Source organism: Mizuhopecten yessoensis, unplaced genomic scaffold (genome assembly GCF_002113885.1).
Source record: "Mizuhopecten yessoensis strain PY_sf001 unplaced genomic scaffold, ASM211388v2 scaffold11181, whole genome shotgun sequence".
Taxonomy (NCBI): domain Eukaryota; kingdom Metazoa; phylum Mollusca; class Bivalvia; order Pectinida; family Pectinidae; genus Mizuhopecten; species Mizuhopecten yessoensis.
In genome coordinates, this window is record NW_018408920.1 from 483,755 (window position 1) to 508,180 (window position 24,426).

A 24,426-nucleotide genomic window follows, 5' to 3' on the forward strand; every position below is an offset into this window, starting at 1 on the left:
CACACTCAATGGTCTGCATGTAAAGCACTGGATTTTGTTGGTGAATTTATTTTTGTGTACGCAAACAATATTACATTTCGCCAAGAAACCCATACCTCTATCAGGTCATTTGACTTGTACACTAACTCATCTCATACCAAACATAAGGAACATCTCCGTTTTCTGATCGTGAGAAAAAGAGGGTCCCAAATAAGTGATGGTTGGTTACCATGTTTATCTAACTCGAGTTAGTTAATTTTCAAAATGTGATAAGACACTAGGTTTACCGAGTGTCTTTAACATTTGAAAATTAACTATCGAGAATAAGATAAACATGATTATCAACCATCACGAGTTTCTGGGCCTTTTCCTCCCAAAACGTATATCTAGAAAACCTCCAGTTTCTCTTGGGAATACCTTATTTCTGTTGATGATCGGGGAAACAGTGCCATGAACTACTACATAACAATAGCAGATGACGTCGCAAAGCGTTGTTACTTGACGTCATAATTCGAAGATTGACCAATGCAATCAAGTCCAGGGTGTTACCCACTAATGGGTAACCAAAACTGTTTTACAACTTCTAGCTGGTTTATCCAATGAGTCAGGAGTGGTTGTGGGAGAAATGTCTTTTCTAAAAAAGACCAAAGGTGATGCAAACATAAAGTTGTGAAATGTCTTGGAACATGCAATACAAAACCATGATGACATATGCTGAGTATGAAATCGTGTACATCAATGTAAATGAACTCCTGGATGATGATATGTCTGTGGAGTTTCAGCAAGCTGTTGGCGTCCTGATGAAAACAAACTGGGTTCCCCTGCCTCTGCCGACTTGGGCTTTTATTTGTACACGTAACAATATCTCTCCACGTCCTTCATGTCCACTTACACATATGTTAACAATGTTAAAATCTAAATGACAGGAAATGATCGACCCTGTCGTTCATAAACCTTTTTATATCCCCCAGAACATTACCTCAGATTTTTCTATATCAGCCGCTGACCTTTGATCTTTATATAAAACTAGACCATCACGGATGGCTTACTACCAGGCTGTAAGTAAAGCGTGACGATTCAAATTTACCGACCGCGAAAGTTCCTTTTCTTTATCGTGACATCCACGCTTTCCATTGTCTCATGAGAGTTTAGGAAGACTATTAGCAAATGGTCGCAAAAACAATGTTGTTGAGAAATATGAATTTCAACGTTTTTGACGCCGATCATAGGTGTGTCTTGTGGTTTCCCTATCGATAAGTCAAACACATGTTCCGGTACGTTTTCAAGTGATGCCGTGTAACTTCTAAGTATTCCCAATGTTGTTTTATTGCAATAGTTTAATCGATTTGGGTTTTCCTCACACTTGATTATTGTATATTTTTTTCATAGTTGTGACTGCAGAAAAACGATGTTAGTAACTCGTTAATAAAGACCTCGAATAAAATTTATATTTTATCTTAGGATTCACACGATAATTCATTTCCTTTCTAGATTCCTGTGGTTTGTTTTCCTGGGTTCCATGCTTGGTTTACTTTTCTGGCAGTCCTCTATTCAAATATCCCGATATATAAAGCTGGGAACATTACTCAAAGAACACTCTCAGGAAGACGAAAATATGCAATTCCCCGTGTTTACAATCTGTGACATCAACCAGGTAAAAAAAAGTGACATCCAGGATCCTCAAATACAACAGGTTCTCTCCAAAGCGTACATGGAAATTGAAAAAGACATAACTTACTTCAGCAGCCTTGACGGAAATTGGTCAAAAAACATAGATGTCCATGGTATATTTTATAATAGTTCTCATAACGTGTTTGACATGTTTTTGATGTGTCTTTGGGAAAACAAACCTGTTCAGTGTTCGTCAATCTTTACTTCACGGGTGACGAGTGCCGGGATTTGCGCTTCCCTGGTTGATCTCGAACTCACGGAAAATGGCGGCATTGGTAGTGACATGGGAGTCACTGTCATTCTCCAATCGAACACCTCGGACTACCTCGTCACCTCCACTCCCGGATCAGGCTTTCGAGTGAGTAAAATATTCTTTATGATTAAGATAGACATTTTTTTTTAATTAAATAATCTCCTTTAGCACGTGCCGCTTCGAAGCCAAAAAGTTAGTGAGTAGTTTCATGTACATTGTAATTAGTAAAAAATCGTATTTTATGGACTCACTCAACTAAATCATTTACTATATGTTATTACTAAGCTTTTGAGCTAATAGCGTTAATATTTCAACACTAGTGACAACTGTCTAGATTTACAGATCCATACCTGACAAAGGCTTCAAAAGGCATTTTTTGTTGAGTTTAGTGGCATGTAAGAGCGATACAGGCGTCTGCTTTAGACCGGTGAGGTGGGATGGGAACACCCCCTGACATTTGACTCCATACCAATCCCGCATATTAAAACTGACTAAAACCATACATTTTTCAAAAGTTCAATATCTGTAGATTTCATTCAATATAAAATATGTCAACAATTACCTGTTTAGATTACTCGGAGGCACTGTATCAAACCGGAACAAATTTTAGGTAGGGATTACAATCGTATGAAACACTTGCTGATTGGCTGATTTAGTTGTGCGAGTCCTTAACTGTTACGTGACTAGGAATATTCTCATGCCAAGATAAAATTTGTGAATTCATCAACCAATCACACAATTGCTCATCTTTATTACTTTAAATGCAATTTATTATGCGACTTTCAAACAAACCGAATCCAGGTGCTGTTCCACACCAGTGATGACGATCCAGACGTCAATGGACTAGGCATGACACTCTCCATGGGCACAGCAAACACCATTTCTGTGAAGAAATATAAGGTTGACTATACAGATTTTATCAGGTCCAAGATTACGACTCACTACCATTGTAATGTTTAACAAAAAAAATAAAGCATACAGATGACCACCAAATTAATTTGAAAACAACATTTTAAAAGTATGTTTGGGGTGTATTCACTATGAAAAGACATTCCTCTCCTTGTCATAAATCACAATCTAATATATCATAAACATCTACTCTTGCTCATACTTGTTATATTTTGATCCTATTAAGATGTCGTGGGACTGCAAAGTGATTGGCTGTATTGGCCCTTCAATTTATCTATTTCATTTCAAAGTGTTCTAGAGTGAGTTAGCATTAACATTTATAAACATAAGCAACAGAATAACTTTTAAACCAAAAATGTTTGTTATTAAGGTTTTCTCGTATCAGAAAATCCACATACGTGCTGAAAAACCGCCACTCTGTTTATTGTTCAACATCACACATACTGATAACGTTTGGTAATCTGCCTCCTACAGACATCGTTTCTGAAACATCCGATCCCTGCCTTCGGAGATGACTTCTGTATCGATAGCTGGGCTACTGACTACGTGTCGAAACTTAAATACACCAGCAAATACAGTTTTGGTGCCTGTCGGCTGGACTGTCATACATCATATGTGGTGGACATGTGTGGATGTAAAGATGTCTTCATGCCAGGTACGGGGTATCTCGCCTGATTGTTGTAGCGTAATACTATCAATACACATGTTGAGTAGTGGTGGTGGTGGTGGTATTATCAGTTCAGGATAGCTCACAGCGTAATTATTTTAATACACATTTTTCAAGGAGTACTTTGTTAAAAGTTGAGAACTTGTCCTATTTAAATAAGTTCAATGATTGCTGTATATGTTGTGTGTATAAATGTCATAAATAAAATTGAAATAACGGTTAATGTGTAAACTCCAATGAGTTGTCTCCAATTATTAGAGCAACGATCAGCTAACGAGATGACACTGACTCCCAGTGGAACGACTGTGAAGTCATGATATTAACTATGGAATCATTTAAGAGCATGCATGTGTGCCAACTCAGTGAAGTAAGGTTACATGATATACTGCCTTGTAATAAAATATACCAAAATAAATGTGATGCTTGTATTCCAGGGAACATTTCAATTTGCGATATTGACCAAATGGTGAAATGCTATGACAGTGCGGCAAGTACGAAATACTTCTTATTCATGTTTGTTATTTATATATACAAGTATGATATATATGATTATATTTATACATCAAATCGTCAATTTTCATCAAATCAGAAATAATAAACTTTAAAACAAATCTAGCGTACGAATGCTGAAATGCTGTTTCGTTCATTAACATCATAATTCATCACACGTTTGAACAAACGTTTAAAGAAATTCTTTTCAGCTATCACTTTCTTTTATATTAAAGTATATACACAGTTAAAACAAAAGAAAAACCTCAAGCTTTTCACCCCTATCTAGGTATATATTTTGTCACTAGCCTCATATCCGCGATTTCTTCAGTCTCATTTGCGAGGAACGGTTCCTGTGACTGTAGCCAGCCCTGTGACATGGTCTCATTTCACACCACATTAACTCAGGGTTCCTTTCCCCATCCGGGATACCTGGAGGCCACGTTTCCGAACCTCAATGTCTCCAATAACTATGTGAGGTTGGTATCCATGAAAAATATCGAATGATGATAGCATATGTTTATTCACAAATTAATTCCATGTACTACATGATGAAGTTAAAACGCTAGGTCTGGTACAAATTTTATCTTTCAGAGAAAACGGACTGATGTTGGAAGTCTTCTTGGAAAATAAAATGTTCATAAAAAGGGAGCAGATATTAGAATTTACAGAATCGGATCTCGTTGGTAAGCAATTTGTATTTTAAAGGATAATTTATTTTACTTACAATGTCAATACTACGTCCAAGAAATGGGTTACATACGTTTTTAATATTCTTATTTCAGCTTTTTAACGAGAAAAAAGTTTTTTCATTGTATTTTACGATGTAGTTCAGCCGCTTTAGGAAGGTACATGTTTATAGCAATTTACATTGTGTAAACTATCGTAATGCAGTTTCGTTTAGATGATACATGTTATTTGTTACAGTGTATTCGCATCACGGGAGGATACAACGACTTTCTTTGTGTTTTACTTTGAATTTAAGCCTCCTTTAAATAAAGACAAAGATAATAAGTTAAAGGGGGCTTTATATTTCGATTTTTATATGATAACCCAACCTCCAAAACAGTTACACGATAACCCAACCTCAGTAGCAGCTACACGATAACCCAACCACCATAGCAGTTACACGATAACCCAACCTCCATAACAGTTACACGATAACCCAACCTTTATAGCAGTTACACGATAACCAAACCTCCATAGCAGTTACACGATAACCACACCTCCATATAACAGTTACACGATAACCAAACCTCCATAACAGTTACACGATAACCCGACCTCCATAGCAGTTACACGATAACCCAACCTCAATAGCAGTTACACGATAACCCAACCTCCATAACAGTTACACGATAACCAAACCTCCATAACAGTTACATGAAAACCCAACCTCCATAGCAGTTACACGATAACCCAACCTCAATAGCAGTAACACGATAAACCAACCTCCATAACAGTTACACGATAACCCAACCTCCATAACAGTTACACGATAACCCAACCCCCATAGCTGTTATACGATAACCCAACCTTCATAACAGTTACACGATAACCCAACCTCCATAGTAGTTACACGATAACCAAACCTCCATAGCAGTTACACGATAACCCAACCTCCATAGCAGTTACACGATAACCAAACCTCCATAGCAGTTACACGATAACCCAACCTCCATAACAGTTACACGATAACCCAACCTCTATAGCAGTTACACGATAACCCAACCTCCATAGCAGTTACACGATAAACCAAGCTCCATAACAGTTACACGATAACCCAACCTCCATAACAGTTACACGATAACCCAACCTCCATAGCTGTTACACGATAACCCAACCTCCATAACAGTTACGCGATAACCCAGCCTCCATAGTAGTTACACGATAACCAAACCTCCATAGCAGTTACACGATAACCAAACCTCCATAGCAGTTACACGATAACCAAACCTCCATAGCAGTTACACGATAACCCAACCTCCATAGCAGTTACACGATAACCCAACCTCCATAGCAGTTACACGATAACCCAACCTCCATATCAGTTACACGATAACCCAACCTCCACAGCAGTTACACGATAACCCAACCTCCATAGCAGTTACACGATAACCCAACCTCCATAGCAGTTACGCGATAACCCAACCTCCATATCAGTTACACGATAACCCAACCTCCATAGCAGTTACACGCTTCTTGGTAGTGTTGTTTACTTCGTATTGCAGTGTCCATGAATGGGTACATGTGGCTGGTTGTGTTTTACTTCGTGTTACAGTTCCCACAGCAGGGTACATTTTACTTGTTATTGTGTCTTACTTCGTGTTACAGTGTTCATAGCAGGGTACATTTGACTTGTTATTGTGGTTTTCTTCGTAATACAGTGTCCATATCAGGGTACATTTGACTTGTTACTGTGGTTTACAACGTGTAACAGTGTCCATAGCAGGGTACATTTAACTTGTTATTGTGGTTTACTTCGTGTTACAGTGTTGTGTTCATAGCAGGGTACATTTGACTTGTTATTGTGGTTTACTTCGTGTAACGGTGTTCATAGCAAGGTACATTTGACTTGTTACTATGGTTTTCTTCGTAATACAGTGTTGTGTTCATAGCAGGGTACATTTGACTTGTTATTGTGTCTTACTTCGTGTAACAGTGTCCATAGCAGGGTACATTTAACTTGTTTTTGTGGTTTACTTCGTGCTACAGTGTCAACAGCAGGGTTTATTTAATTGTTATTGTGGTTTACGTCGTGTTACAGTGTTTATAGCAGGATACATTTAACTTGTTATTGTGGTTTACTTCGTGTTACAGTGTCCATAGCAGGGTACATTTAACTTGTTATTGTGGTTTACTTCGTGTTACAGTGTCCATAGCAGGGCACACTTGACTTATTATTGTGGTATATTGTGTTACAGTGTCAATAGCAGGATACTTTTAACTTGTTATTGTGGTTTACTTCGTGTTAATGTGTCCACAGCAGGGTACATTTGACTTGTTATTGTGTCTTACTTCGTATAACGGTGTCCACAACAGGGTACATTCAACTTGTTATTGTGGCTTACTTCGTGTAACGGTGTTCATAGAAAGGCACAATTGACTTGTTATTGTGGTTTACTTCGTGTTAATGTGTCCACAGCAGGGTACATTTAACTTGTCATTGTGTTTTACTTCGTATTTCAGCATCCAACGATAGTACATGTCACTTGGTATATTTTTTATACTTTGATACCCGGTTGCCTAATGTGCAGAAGTGATTGTAAGCCTTTGTTTTTGTTTCACGATAATAACTAATACAATGTACTATATCTTTATGTTGTAAAGCGCTTTAGAGTAATTTTACAAATTATATAGGGCGCTATATAAATGTTGTATATTATTATTATTAGACTTATTATTATTTATTTATTTTTGTAGGTTCAAATTGTTTTATTCCCCCAGCATCTTTGGGAGGGATGCCAGGGTTGGGGTGCCCCGGGATCATCCCTCTTACATAATATAGCCTCATGCAAAAGGCATCTTTCTCTGCATTCTCTCTTTCTTTTTCATTCATTCTTTCATACGTATATTTCATTCATTACAATAACGATAATATATCTTTTGATTAAATTGATATATTAAATTACATCAACCTTTCCTTCTTTATATATTCAAATATTGAAAGTATTTTTATATCTATAAATTCATTTACATGCCAAAAATTCTGCTTTGTTGATTTGGGATTGCCATATTGTCCTAAAATTTATACAAGATAAAACCGAGTTCATGTACTTTGAATGATGTTGTTTTTCATGTGTAATTTGGATTAATTCAAGAAGGAATGTCTGGAGAAATGCAAAAGAGTACAAATACTAATGTACTTAGTAATTTATACCTTTATACATAAACACAAAAAACATAAACAGTGTACAATTATGAGAAATTTAACTACAAATTATGTATTCATAAATGCATCATACACACACTCGAAATGACAAATATATTACTCGAGTCATACATATATACCACACATAATTATATACACATACACTCGCACCCATACACACACATCCTCGCATGCCTGACAGCATATATAAGACTTTGCGTTGGAGAATATTTTGTAACGGACTTAAACTTCATACTTCGGCATCCATTGGAGGATAAATTAGTCTATGTATTTGTTTTGCTTTTTCTTTCAACCTCCATCGGTGTATCGATTGGATTTAAAATGGAGATGGTTTTGTAATGAACGTAAACTTCGTGTTTCAGCTTCCATTGGAGGATACATGGGACTTTTCATTGGAGCGAGTTTTGGAACAATAATGGAGCTGCTGGAATTTTTCGTTGACTTCATTTCGAAACTTTTCAGAAAACTGAAAATCTTTCATGGTTGACTTTAAAGACACCTTAATAAAGAAACTAACACGCCGCTGTACCAGTAAAACACATAACGGATATAATTAGTCCCATTAAAAAGAGAGAAATACACATTATGTGTCATGGAGGAAAAATAAATCAGGGACGCGAAAGAAAAAGACCACAACATGAAACGGAGTCATGCTTGCAATATAAATATATTGAAAATGTCAGTGATGTTAGTTGATTAGTCGTGATGTAAACGTTGACCATATAATCAACGAACAGACAACAATTTCACCATGTAAAGGAAATAGAAAAACAAAACAGGAATGTAAAGTTTGGTCTGCTCGCCGATATAACTAGACTCAAGGGTGCGTTATCGTTGAGACCTCATTTTTGTTTGTCGCCAGGATGTAGTTTCTGATGGGTAGAAGTGATTTCATATCATTTGTGTCTCCTTCTGACCAGACTTGACTGACGATGAGTTGACCCCCCTCTCTCCCACCCGCGGGTATTTTAAAATTGTACAGCTTCCTTGACCCCTACCCCTGGGAGGCTTCATCCCTGGACCCCGGTTTACATTTGCCCAAATGGTGTTCACATAGAGCCAATATACTTAACCTATGTAAACGCCTTCATACAATATCAATATATACAATAAGTACAAAACTACTAAGATTGAAATCAAATTCATTTTTCTCAAAAAGTAGCAAAAGATATTTTGAAAACAAATATCACACAGTAAGGTGTATACAGTAAGACAAGCCTTTCTAGGTGTATACAGTAAGACATGCCTTTCAAGGCGATGCTCGTGTGTATGTCAACATTGCTTGATGCCGTCTATAAATTTGTAGAATTTATTTCATCGGAGATGATATAAAGCGAAGGATACTAATACTGATCATTATTTAATACTGTGATGTCACTGCGTACAGCTGTAGCCTGGTGTAACTTGTCATGGACCATATATTGAATCACAATTGTATCAATTCATATTTAAACAAAGGTTACCGATCATTCATTGATACATTTATACTTGTACAATATTGTCAATTAAAGTCCACAAAAGACCTAGATCACGTCTAAGAATTCCGATAAGCCCGTCAAGAAATATTATCTAGTAAGTTTATGTTCTGTATTACAGATAGTAGTTCTGTTTTCAAATAAAGTTTACAAAAAGTCGTATTGTTTCTATATCACTCAACAACTAATAACACGAGTTTCTCTGTTCCTTTGGAAACGACAGCACGCCACAGGAGATTGCGCACTGGTTTATTTCCGGTTGTGTGGTGAATTGACGACTTAGACCGTGTTTAATGTTCTAAATAACAACATTTAGGGTATTTGCATCTACTAGTTAACCTGCTGTCAGTGTAATTTGATCGGTTGGAATACTGTTCTGGGTGCTTTCAGCACGGTATATTAGTTAGGTAGCACTTTAAAGTCAGCATCAGACCGTGCTATTGTATCCAGCACACATACACACAGGTACGCATGCATTACAACCTTAGCTGTCAATAGGACGTTAAACCAAAGTCGTCTCTGTTGGACATGCTGTTAATAAATATGGAAGAACGTGGTTGATGTAGATGAGTTAAGTTCACAAGGGGTTAACGACATGATGATTGAAATTGTTGTCGTTTAACGACAGCACATCGTCGATGTCTGAATGTGAAATTCAAGGGCTTTACACAGTTTGTGTTGCAAGTCTTGATTAGCTATCGTGAAGCAATAATTGCAGCATCATATGAAACAAGTAAGTAATACAACGAATTGAATAATGAGTGAACGAGCATGCGTATTGATTATAGCGTTCCTATTTTATATCCGGTTACAGTTAGAATAAGGGGTACTCGTTATTGTATGATCAAGTATTGAAAATAGTTTGTTTCAATTACTTGTCAGATCATGTATAGAATATCTTATGACCAATTACATCGCATGTCGCTTATTGAGTTGGTGGTCCCTTCATAGGTCACATCATGTTGTGAATACATTGTCATATACGGCATATTATGCCTGTAATTAAGAGATGTGTCACGAATGATATGAAACCTCCTCCTCCTCCTCTATATGTCTTATTGTATATGATAACTCACGTAATGGCGAATACATCAAGATATTTCCTTTATGATATAAAGGTTTGTTTTCAATATATAAGCAAATGTAACTCTTGTTTAAATGATTTGTCTTCTATTTCGGTTTAATAATTTATAAAGAAACATATTTGTCTCACACACAATCGAATATTCATGTTTCCTTCATTGAAGAACAATTTAATGCATCTTCCTGTATCAAAATTAAAGTCACAATCAGAAAGCCGTATCACAATTTTACAAATGTCTTGTAAACCAGTTAACGATACACATGTTCTATAGTAAATTACTGGGAAATATAACTTCTTCATTGCTAAACATGCTGTTCGGTATAAACGGTCATTCAGGAATGTGACATTCCCATATATTTCTCCTTGAAATAGCATACAATATTAATAACATTGATCCTCAGAGAAATATGAAAAAACATCACAACTCTCTAGCAAATGCTGCTTTGAATAACATCTTTGATGCATACACAAATAGATATTCTTTAATGAATACATCATCAGACTGAATAATTACCGGCTTCGGACTCACACTGACTGGTGTTATTGTATCATTATCGCCAATGGCCGACATGGATCCCCCCTGGAGAATATAGGATCATTATGCATCTAAGTAAGGCCAGTGACACTGTTTAAAAGCGTATTTTTTTTTATCACAGTTATGAACATTAAATATTCATAAGTATGTACACAATCAGGAAGGACGTAGACAAAGGTCTATGAACTATACTTTACTAAATGGAAGCTCGAAAAATGATCACTAATAATGCAGAGTAGCTAATTGAAAACACAGTGTGACACATGGAAAGAGTTCTTCAATTTAGATACGGTATTAACTATTCATATTGCAGGCGACAATCTTTTATATGATTGTAGCCAACGAGATACAGACCATACAATTATAAACACTAAACGGCCCTGTTCAATTCCTATGGGAATGAGGGGCTTATGTATGTCAATGTTAGGGGACTCAGTATAAAAACAGAAAATCCTGCGCGATACCTATATCTGCTACTTACATAGCATTTTGGTTCATTTCACGGTTTTTGATAAGAAGGGTGAGGGTTGTCATAGTGAAAACTGTTAGTGTTCATTTTAAAAAATATAGCAAAAAGATGATAAAACGCATGGAGATTTTGAATATTCTGATACAAATAATTTTTCAATGTTTTCAATATGTTTGGGCATTTGACACGACCGAGGTCAGCTTTGAGAGTTTATGCGGACACCCCACGTATGACGTTAGTTTACCGTTCTATGACGTTGGAGATATCTATAACAATACCCTGTCCGAGCTTCAGTGTGCCCGACAGTGCACAAGGTTGACTCAAACCCCTTCCAATACGGACATATGCGTTGGGGTGAACATCTGTGAGGCCAGCCAAGGACCTGTGTGTGAACTTCTGTATCGGGAGAACAGGAATGACACAATAAGGGCAGCGTGCAGCGACATGTCTCCAAGGCCCGGGTGTACATTTTACCACCTAATGAGTGAAGGTAGGCTAAACAAATGGGTTCATCTTGATTATGAACGTATATTTGTTGTATCCTTCAACATCAGTTTCTCGGCGTTAAATAGTCAAAGTTAAGGAAAGGCGATACAACTGTTAAATAGATATTTTAAAATGGTCAAAAACATATTAACGAATTAACTCTCAAAAAATGAAAAGCCAATGGTGTTCATTGGGCCTTTGTCAGCATTTCATGGTACTTTTATTATTTATGTACTAATAAATATCAAAGTAACCTTATCTTTGATTTTTCGATGATGTCGTTGATTAAAGGTTATAGACAAAAAAATAACAAAAATATTCGTTTAAAAAATATCACACTATTCTGTTTCCTAGAAATATCGCCCTGAATCACATTTATTGATTTGAAAGAAATAACAGATAACGTTTCAACACGGGTAACAATACCTGATGTTTAATTCACAAAAGAGTTTCTAATATTGGTTCTCTCTACCAACAGTATGGCCTCGCGGTATCTACGCACTCCTGACGCCCACGCCTGCTTGTCCGAACGACTGGTATCCAGCCCCGTTTACATTGTACATGCAGACAGGAGGCAACACCAACTTCAGTCCTGGAAATCACCTAGAGCGTAAACATAGTTCTAGTGACTCGTTAATTGATTTGTTTGAAATAAGTAGTAAAAAATATTCTTTCTTTTTCTTAAAAATTTAAAGAAATTAAAAAAATTAAATAACGTGTATATTAAACCATAACTAATGTTAAACAATGTTTGTAACACTGCACTGCTGTCTTTAACTGGCTTCGCCATTGAATAGGAGAGGTCCCGAAGTTGCAAATAAAAAATGGTATGAAAATATTAGTGCGTCATTAAAATTTTATAAACTAACTGGTATTGAGATTCCATGTAAACTGAAAGAATAACTATTCCAGCGACTATTATTTATGAAGGTGATAATAATTCAATTTAACCGCTGTCATACAATTGGAAAGGCCAACATATGGACAAAGTATACTACCTCCATACTGAATTAAAAAAGCTTTCGGAGCAAAATCACGATACACACGAAACAAAGTTGGTTTTACATTTTATAACAAATATTTTTTAGTTTTAAGTTACAACTTTAATGTCTAAACATTTCACGTATTTTTGGCTGATATTTGGTATTCCAGATACCAATATGTATGGCTACATTATGATATCTTTATGTATGGCTTCATTGTGATACCATTATGAATGGCTACATTGTGATACCATTATGAATGGATACATTGTGATACCATTATGTATGGCTACATTGTGATACCAATATGTATGGCTACATTGTGATACCATTATGAATGGCTACATTGTGATACCAATATGTATGGTTACATTGTGATACCATTATGTATGGCTACATTGTGATACCAATATGTATGGCTACATTGTGATACCAATATGTATGGCTACATTGTGATACCAATATGTATGGCTACATTGTGATACCAATATGTATGGCTACATTGTGATACCAATATGTATGGCTACATTGTGATACCATTATGTATGGCTACATTGTGATACCAATATGTATGGCTACATTGTGATACCATTATGTATGGCTACATTGTGATACCAATATGTATGGCTACATTGTGATACCATTATGTATGGCTACATTGTGATACCAATATGTATGGCTACATTGTGATACCATTATGTATGGCTACATTGTGATACCAATATGTATGGCTACATTGTGATACCATTATGTATGGCTACATTGTGATACCAATATGTATGGCTACATTGTGATACCATTATGTATGGCTACATTGTGATACCAATATGTATGGCTACATTGTGATACCATTATGTATGGCTACATTGTGATACCAATATGTATGGCTACATTGTGATACCATTATGTATGGCTACATTGTGATACCAATATGTATGGCTACATTGTGATACCATTATGTATGGCTACATTGTGATACCATTATGTATGGCTACATTGTGATACCATAATGTATGGCTACATTGTGATACCAATATGTATGGCTACATTGTGATACCATTATGTATGGCTACATTGTGATACCAATATGTATGGCTACGTTGTGATGCCATTATGTATGGCTACATTGTGATGCCATTATGTATGGCTACTTTGTGATATCATTATATATGTTTAAGAGATATATGATCACCTCTTTTACCTTTGGCATTCGAGTGATTTGGTCTTCCCTTCTTTGAATAACTGAACCAGGAATAAATGTATTAATATAACAACCTCCGGTGTACATGTATCATGACTTTGGCCATGGCAAGAAATTGTATTTTTGCTCTTCGTGTAATGATCTGAATACTGATCAGAAAAAATATTTAACTTAAAAAAGTAAAACAAAATTCGGTATGGGTTTGAAATGTGTGTCTGTATTAGACATTTGTTATGAGTACAAATTGTTAGAGCATACAGGAGCATTATTTCCAACCCGTTTTGACATATCTTGATTTTATTGAGAGTTCCTGAAGGGTTCATATATATTTATCAATGTTTTACTTCACTAGGATAAGTTAAAGCCACACCTTTTTCCCGAGTCCAAAGTTAAATATTGACCCAAATAGTAGATATGTGTTGCCAAACCTTGAAAATTAGCACGTTTTTTTCTGCCGTGCCTGTGCATCGGGAACATTACCACTCTCTGGAACTGTAAGTAACATTACCACTCTCTGGAACTGTAAGTAACATTCCCACTCTCTGGAACTGTAAGTAACATTCTCATCAGTAACATTACCACTCTCTGGAACTGTAAGTAACATTCCCACTCTCTGGAACTGTAAGTAACATTCTCATCGGTAACATTACCACTCACTGGAACTGTAAGTAACATTACCACTCTCTGAAACTGTAAGTAACATTACCACTCTCTGGAACTGTAAGTAGCATAACCACTCTCTAGAAATGTAAGTAACATTAAAACTCTCTGGAAATGTAAGTAACATTACCACTCTCTGGAACTGTAAGTAACATTACCATTCTCTGGAACTGTAAGAAACATTACCACTCTCTGGAACTGTCAGTAACATTACCACTCTCTGGATATGTAATATTACTGCTCTCTGCAACTGTAAGTAACATTCCCATCTGGAGCATTACCACTCTCAGGAACTGTAAGTAACATTTCCACTCTCTGGAACTGTAAGTTACATTAACACTCTCCGTAACTGTAAGTAACATTACCACTCTATGGAACTGTAAGTAACATTCCCATCTGGAGCATTACCACTCTCAGGAACTGTAAGTAACATTTCCACTCTCTGGAACTGTAAGAAGCATTACCACTCTCTGGAACTGCAAGTAACATTCCCATCGGGAACATTACCACTCTCTGGATATGTAATATTACTGCTCTCTGCAACTGTAAGTAACATTCCCATCTGGAGCATTACCACTCTCAGGAACTGTAAGTACATTACCACTCTCTGGAACTGTAAGTAACATAACCACTGTCTGGAACTGTAAGTACAATATCATTACCACTCTTGGAACTGTAAGTAACATTACCACACTCTGGAACTGTAAGTAATATTAACACTCTCTGGAACTGTAAATAATATTACCACTCTCTGGAACTTTAAGTAACATTACCACTCTCTGGAGCTGTAAGTAATATTACCACTCTCCGGAACTGTAAGTAACATTACCACTATCTGGAACTGTAAGTAACATTACCGCTCTCTGGAACTGTAAATAACATTGCCACTTTCTGGAACTGTAAGTAACATTACACTGTCTGGAACTGTAAGTAACATTACACTGTCTGGAACTGTAAGTAACATTACACTGTCTGGAACTGTAAGTAATATTACCGCTCTCTGGAACTGTAAATAACATTACCACTCTCTGGAACTATAAGTTATATTACCACTCTTTGGAACTGTAAGTACAATATCATTACCCCTCTTGGAACTGTAAGTAACATTACCAATCTCTGGAACTGTAAGTAACATTACCGCTCTCTGGAACTGTAAATAACATTGCCACTTTCTGGAACTGTAAGTAACATTCCAATCGGTAGCATTACCACTCTCTGGAACTATAAGTTATATTACCACTCTTTGGAACTGTAAGTACAATATCATTACCCCTCTTGGAACTGTAAGTAACATTACCACACTCTGGAACTGTAAGTAATATTAACACTCTCTGGAACTGTAAGCAACATTACCACTCTCTGGAACTGAAAGTAACATCCCCATCGGGAACATTAACACTCTCTGGAACGGTAAGTAACATTACCACTCTCTGAAACTGTAAGTAATATTACCACTCCCTGGAACTGTAAGTAACATTACCGCTATCTGGAACTGTAAGAACCATTCCCATCGGGAACATTAACACTCTCTGGAACGGTAAGTAACATTACCACTCTCTGAAACTGTAAGTAATATTACCACTCCCTGGAACTGTAAGTAACATTACCATACTCTGGAACTGTAAGTAACATTACCGCTATCTGGAACTGTAAGAACCATTCCCATCGGGAACATTAACACTCTCTGGAACGGTAAGTAACATTACCACTCTCTGAAACTGTAAGTAATATTACCACTCCCTGGAACTGTAAGTAACATTACCAGTCTCTAGATCTGTAAGTACATTACCGCTCTCTGGAACTGTAAATAACATTGCCACTTTCTGGAACTGTAAGTAACATTACACTGTCTGGAACTGTAAGTAATATTACCACTCCCTGGAACTGTAAGTAACATTACCATGCTCTGGAACTGTAAGTAACATTACTACTCTCTGGAACTGTAAGTAACATAACCACTGTCTGGACCTGTACGTACAATATCATTACCACTCTTGGAAATGTAAGTAACATTACCACTCTCTGAAACTGTAAGTAATATTACCACTCCCTGGAACTGTAAGTAACATTACCGCTCTCTGGAACTGTAAATAACATCACCACTCTCTGGAACTGTAAGTACATTGCCACTCTCTGGAACTGTAAGTAGCATTACCACTCTCTGGAAATGTAAGTAACATTACCACTCTCTGAAACTGTAAGTAATATTACCACTCTCCGGAACTGTAAGTAACATTACCACACTCTGGAACTGTAAGTAATATTACCACTCCCTGGAACTGTAAGTAACATTACCGCTCTCTGGAACTGTAAATAACATTGCCACTTTCTGGAACTGTAAGTAACATTACAACTCTCTGGAACTGTAAGTAACAGTGCCACTCTCTGGAACTGTAAGTAGCAATACCACTCTCTGGAACTATAAGTTATATTACCACTCTTTGGAACTGTAAGTACAATATCATTACCCCTCTTGGAACTGTAAGTAACATTACCAATCTCTGGAACTGTAAGTAACATTCCCATCGGTAGCATTACCACTCTCTGGAACTGTAAATAACATTTCCACTTTTTGCAACTGTAAGTAACATTCCCACTCTCTGGAACTGTAAGTCACATTACCACTCTCTGGAACTGTAAGTAGTATTACCACTCTCTGGAACTGTAAATAACATTGCCACTTTTTGCAACTGTAAGTAACATTCCCATCGGGAACATTAACACTCTCTGGAACTGTAAATAACATTACCACTCTCTGGAACTGTAAGTAACATTCCCATCGGGAACATTACCACTCCCTGGAACTGTAAGTAACATTACCACTCTCTGGAACTGTAAATAACATTTCCACTTTTTGCAACTGTAAGTAACATTCCCATCGGGAACATTACAACTCTCTGGAACTGTAAGTAACATTAACACTCTCTGGAACTGTAAATAACATTGCCACTTTTTGCAAATGTAAGTAACATTCCCATCGGGAACATTACCACTCTCTGGAACTGTAAGTCACATTACCACTCTCTGGAACTGTAAGTAATATTACCACTCTTTGTAACTGTAAGTAACATTCCCACTCTCTGGAACTGTAAGTAACATTACCACTCTCTGGAACTGTCAGTAGCATTACCACTCTCTGGAACTGTAAGTAACATTACCACTATCTGGAACTGTAAGAAACATTCCCATCGGGAACATTAACACTCTCTGGAACTGTAAGTAACATTACCACTCTCTGGAACTGTAAGTAACATTACCACTCTCTGGAACTGTAAGTAACATTACCACTCTCTGGAACTGTAAGTAACATTACCACTCTCTGGAACTGTAAGTAACATTACCACTCTCTGGAACTGTAAGTAACATTACCACTCTCTGGAACTGTAAGTAACATTACCACTCTCTGGAACTGTAAGTAACATTACCACTCTCTGGAACTGTAAGTAACATTACCACTCTCTGGAACTGTAAGTAACATTACCACTCTCTGGAACTGTAAGTAACATTACCACTCTCTGGAACTGTAAGTAACATTACCACTCTCTGGAACTGTAAGTAACATTACCACTCTCTGGAACTGTAAGTAACATTACCACTCTCTGGAACTGTAAGTAACATTACCACTCTCTGGAACTGTAAGTAACATTCCCATCGGGAACATTAACACTCTCTGGAACTGTAAGTAACATTACCACTCTCTGGAACTGTAAGTAACATTACCACTCTCTGGAACTGTAAGTAACATTACCACTCTCTGGAACTGTAAGTAACATTACCACTCTCTGGAACTGTAAGTAACATTACCACTCTCTGGAACTGTAAGTAACATTACCACTCTCTGTAACTGTAAGTAACATTACCACTCTCTGGAACTGTAAGTAACATTACCACTCTCTGGAACTGTAAGTAACATTACCACTCTCTGGAACTGTAAGTAACATTACCACTCTCTGGAACTGTAAGTAACATTACCACTCTCTGGAACTGTAAGTAACATTACCACTCTCTGGAACTGTAAGTAACATTACCACTCTCTGGAACTGTAAGTACATTACCACTCTCTGGAACTGTAAGTAACATTGCCACTCTCTGGAACTGTAAGTACAATATCATTACCACTCTCGGAACTGTAAGTAACATTACCACTCTCTGTAACTGTAAGTAACATTACCACTCTCTGGAACTGTAAGTAACATTACCACTCTCTGGAACTGTAAGTAACATTACCACTCTCTGGAACTGTAAGTAACATTACCACTCTCTGGAACTGTAAGTAACATTACCACTCTCTGGAACTGTAAGTAACATTACCACTCTCTGGAACTGTAAGTAACATTACCACTCTCTGGAACTGTAAGTAACATTACCACTCTCTGGAACTGTAAGTAACATTACCACTCTCTGGAACTGTAAGTAACATTACCACTCTCTGGAACTGTAAGTAACATTGCCACTCTCTGGAACTGTAAGTACAATACCACTCTCGGAACTGTAAGTAACATTACCACTCTCTGTAACTGTAAGTAACATTACCACTCTCTGGAACTGTAAGTAATATTACCACTCTCTGGAACAGTAAGTAACATTCCCACTCTCTGGAACTGTAAGTAAAATTCCCATCGGTAACATTACCACTCTCTGGAACTGTAAGTAACATTACCACTCTCTGGAACTGTAAGTAGCATTACCACTCTCTGGAACTATAAGTTATATTACCACTCTCTGGGACTGTAAGTAATACTCCCATCGGGAACATTACCACTCTCTGGAACTGTAACTAACATTGCCACTCTCTGGAACTGTAAGTAACATTACCACTCTCTGGAACTGTAAGAAACATTCCCACTCTCTGGAACTGTAAGTAATACTCCTATCGGGAACATTACCACTCTCTGGAACTGTAAGAAACATTCCCACTCTCTGGAACTGTAAGTAGCATTACCACTCTCTGGAACTGTTAGTAACATTACCACTCTCTGGAACTGTAAGTAATACTCCTATCGGGAACATTACCACTCTCTGGAACTGTAAGTAATATTACCACTCTCTGGAACAGTAAGTAACATTCCCACTCTCTGGAACTGTAAGTAGCATTACCACTCTCCGGAACTGTAAGTAACATTGCCACTCTCTGGAACTGTAAGCAATACTCCTATCTGGAACATTACCACTCTCTGGAACTGTAAGTAGCATTACCACTCTCTGGAACTGTAAGTAATACTCCCATCGCATATTCCTTATGAATCTGTTGAATGTATTAGGGTAGCAGAACAGTCAATTATACTGGTGATAGCTATAAACACTTGATATTTCCTGTTTGATAATATGATGTGTGACGTCAGGAGGTCAAAGTAAATTTGAATGACTGTGTCTTTATGTCCTTGTTATTCACTCCAGCAAGACCTTCAGTCTGTTTTGAACTTGAATATGTATATGTGTCGGTAGAGATTACTTTGCGATCCATGCATTAGATGTCCTTTTCTCTCATATGCCTGTGTGTAAGATAGAGCTGTCCAGGGTAAGAAAGGGTTGTAGGGAATTTCTATCTTACACCCATTTCACGTGACGTGACAATAGCTGAACAATGACGTGACCTCACGAATTTGGAACTCTCAGATGCAGCAATGCGGAAAAGGCGACGTGTTGAAATTAAAACCTTTTACGATTATTTACCGTACACGTTAAAAAGATGTGATTAATTTTTCTAAGCAAAATATGGGATATGCTTGATTCGTTTCCGTCTAAAATGATTAAGGGGGGGATTGATATTTTCAAAATAATGGCCAGTCCAAACGCATTTTTATGGTTTCTGAGCTTATTCTGGTGGTTGAAATGAGAGAAAAATACTCTTTCATGCCCAAGGGTTAAGCATAGGGAAATTCCACCCTCGAATTTTCCCTATCCTTCATCCCTGGCATGAACGAGTCTTATATTCTATTCAATTTTGTGGTAATTCATTGGTTAGCTAGTATTAAGGATGTACACCTCTGAGAAGTCAAAAATTTCCTGTATTAAACTTTTTTTCTTATATGGATTTTTGGAAAAAGGACTTAATGGCATAGTAGAAAAAGCAAAAAAAAACTATATGTCCGTGTGTTCATTTTTGTGCTATGATCGGTCAAAGATACCAATTTAACACAACATGTGTTTTTAGGTGATTTTTGGGGTTTTGACCATTTGCAGAACAAATTCATACAATTTCTTCCAAGTGTGTTATCAGAAATGTATGAATGTTTGTAGAATTGATGAAAATATTATTTTCTTTTAAATTATGGAAGTAAAATTTCTTAATCTTATTCTTTTAACTCAGAAAGACGATTTTAGTTACCCCTACCCCCTATTTTTTAATGAAAAAATACTCATTTTTTACCATTTTATGCAGATTAAACGCTTGATTTAAAAAGTTCTTGTATTAAACTTTTTTTAATATTTAATGAATGAAATGAAAATGTGTTTCTCTTTCTAAAACATCTACAAAAATGGGGGGTCAGTGTGCTTCTTTTTTTGTCCCATTATCATTTGTGTTATTTTTTTACCTTTTTCGGGGTCAAAAATCAAAAGTGCTTCAGTTACAGTAAATATGTAAAAAAAAATTATCAATAATGTATAAGTTTCCAGTTTGTTGCATAATTTTTATCATATTGAACATTATAAAGTTGTATAGCAAAATTGAACCTGCTACAATTAAAAATGGCAACACAATGACAATTTAAGTAATCAATCTTGTGTCAAAAAAAGGTGAAATTTTGGCCTTTTTTGAGGTGCAAGAAATGCACATTAATACACAATTTCAAAATGGCCACCGAATGGGTATTTTTTTAAATTCTTGTAAAAAAAGTTCTACAAACAACAGGCATCTAGTTTTTTGACATATTTTTCAGATGCGTGTTTGCTAATAAACTTGATCATAATTTGTTAAATATTACAAAACCCCATTACACCAGATCAAAACGAGACTTGAACGTGACTGAAACCTCAGAGGAGTACATCCTTAAGTGTCCCTAATTGAAATGTAGGAGTAGGAGATGCGATGACAGATACTTCACATACAGCTTTGTCGCGCTCCTCTTCTGGATGAGAAAACGTAAAATCATCCAATCCAGGATGGTTATATGTCTGTTTGATTTGATGAGAGCTGGTATTTGAGAGTAAACTCTTGGTGACCATCTTGAAAAATAATCGAGTAAGTGTTATACCGTGGAACTACAATGCTGATTTTAATACATTGGTTATTCTCATAGAGATACTAAGATACATGTAACTTTCATACTAAATGACCTTAAAATTGCGTTCGATGAATTTACTAAACCCTTAAAATAAACTGAAACACATGTTTAATATTAACAGAAAACCGCGAGGACAACGCCACAAACAACATCGTGCAGTTGCTTTCATGCGATAAAATGTCCGAGTTCGGAACCTACGACTGGCCAGCTGGTGATTACTGCATTTTCGCGGCAGAATGTTCCTCAGGTAGTATTATCATTTCCAAAAGTGATTACATATTATCTACATATTCAGCCTAGCAGAAAAATCAAAATGATAACAGGGAAAGTTCTCTAATAATTATTTTTGTACCTATATATCTTTAATTGAACGATATTAACATTATAACGGAAAGCAATAATAATTGAATTTAACCACGGAGCTTTGCATAATTCTATACAGGAACGTTTCTGAAATTGCATGAACAAGTAATTTACGTTTGAGGATTTTACCAGAAATATATATAATTAAACATCGTTATTTTATTTTGGATATATTAACCGTATATTTTCACGTTTACCTCAAGGGTTTCAGTCTGGATACATATATCTTGATGAAGAAGACGACGTAAGCGATCTAAATATCAACATGACCTTCTGCTGCAGGTAGTAACTCGTTTCTCAGTTTCTCAGCTTTGCGAACGAAGGATTATTCTGAATTTTATATACAAAACTGAAGAGAAATCGAAACGTTTTTTTTTTGTGTAAACTGCGATGGCTTTACAATCTTTAATTAAAAATACAGCATTGGCTGTAAATATTATCAAATGTTTTCCACTCTCCTTAAATTACAGCTCTAATATGTTAGGTAATTACAAATGGTTCTTTGAGATTGATATAAAATATTACAGAACTATGTACGATGATTGCTTATACATTAATAAGAACACACTTAATTAATTTAAGAATTTGCTTTGTTACAAATAGGAACGACGGATTATCCCGCGTCCCCATACAGCTGCCAGCGACCACGCCTTTCTACCTGTTCCGCTTTGTAGGTGACTGTCAGGAGGTCGCGGACATGACGGTTACCGAGGAATACATCCACTTAGACACCGAGGATGACGGCAATGAGGACACATTCCACGGCAGCATTCCTCTGGTCTTCATAGTAGGAACACAGTATGTTGACATGCGTGTTTGCTACTATGAATAATACGGCGCTTTTTGCAGCAGCTTTACTCACATTCTAACGTCATTTTCGACACCTGTCCGTAACTATTAACGTGTTTTTCGACAGCTTACTTTAGTTAGTACTAACGCATTTTTCGACAGCTTTGCTTTAGTACTGACGTGTTTTCTTCTGGGAACAGTTTTTCGTCTCAGCAGTAGAAATACACCGCATAGACATGTGTTTCTGCGCTGAACAAAGACGGTGTCAGTAGCCTTTCTATTATTATCGTGTTGTTAGGATATGTGCACACGTTCCCGCTACAAGGTATGAGGGTTATATCGTCGACGATGCTATTAACATACAGTAGGTTAAACATTACATTTGCATTTATTTTACTACTTTCATTCTTATCGAATTGAGAACAAGTGTTCAAGTAAACAGCACATAAGTGTAAAATTGACAGGCATGCTCTGCTGATAGAGTTGAAGAGCATCCTGAACCTGTGATGTAATATTCAAATTTGGAAAACTTAATTGATTGAGTGATGTATACGGATTTGCTAAACGAGATAAATATAGAGAATCTCAAATAGGTTCCAGTTATTATTATTTTTTATGAAACTAGCATTTAACTTATGGAGTATATATATCTCATCGACAGCAAACGTTTAATTAAGTGTTAGATGATTGTTACATCTGGCTGGTAATCGTTGAGTTACAGTCAAAATAAAACATATTTATCTCATTTTTAAGTTTAGATATATATTTTGAAATTTACAGCTATTTTCGGTCGGACAGCCATCACTTATTTGGTGTTGATTTTTTTTTACCATGGTTTGCTTTACAATATCATTCAAAACGTTTGCATAATTATGAAGGAGTAAATGTATTATTATTGATGATGATGATGATGATGATGATTGATGATGGTGATGATGATGATGATGAATGATGATGATGATGATGCCATAATTGTATAATACATTTTCTATCTAACCAATAACATGTAAGTATAAGCACCAATTATAAATGTAGACAACATGTTAATCGTATCCTTCCTTGGCTTTAACTCACTTTCTATGGCTCACATCGCATAGGTAATACATATCAGCGACTAATTTATATCTCTTCGACAATGCGTCTTCCCAGAGAGCAGGGAGCTTTGATGCTTTGTTTGTTAGTAGCTAGGTTGTTATTCTGTGCTTGATCACACATGTAGTGGCAGTGGTAATGACAATAATGATAGTACCCGAATACACATTGTATATTAAAGAGCCCTGTACCAAAAACTGAGA

The 24,426-nt window shown here is 36.4% G+C and overlaps 1 protein-coding gene across 1 annotated transcript; it reads left to right on the forward strand.

The window, feature by feature from the left end:
* Positions 1–1,594: 1,594 nt before the first annotated feature.
* On the forward strand, positions 1,595–23,174 carry LOC110440431. Its single transcript, XM_021483507.1, has 4 exons — positions 1,595–2,008; positions 3,287–3,467; positions 22,101–22,226; positions 23,017–23,174. Exons 1-4 carry the CDS (start codon positions 1,595–1,597, stop codon positions 23,172–23,174), a joined length of 879 nt encoding a protein of 292 aa, XP_021339182.1.
* Positions 23,175–24,426: the final 1,252 nt, after the last annotated feature.

Coding starts and splice junctions, on each gene's coding strand:
- LOC110440431 (XM_021483507.1), top strand. CDS start 1,595: ATGCAATTCCCCGTGTTTACAATCTGTGACATCAACCAGGTAAAAAAA. Junction 2,009..3,286: donor CTCCCGGATCAGGCTTTCGA/GTGAGTAAAATA, acceptor TGCCTCCTACAG/ACATCGTTTCTGAAACATCC. Junction 22,227..23,016: donor CGCGGCAGAATGTTCCTCAG/GTAGTATTATCA, acceptor TCCGCTTTGTAG/GTGACTGTCAGGAGGTCGCG.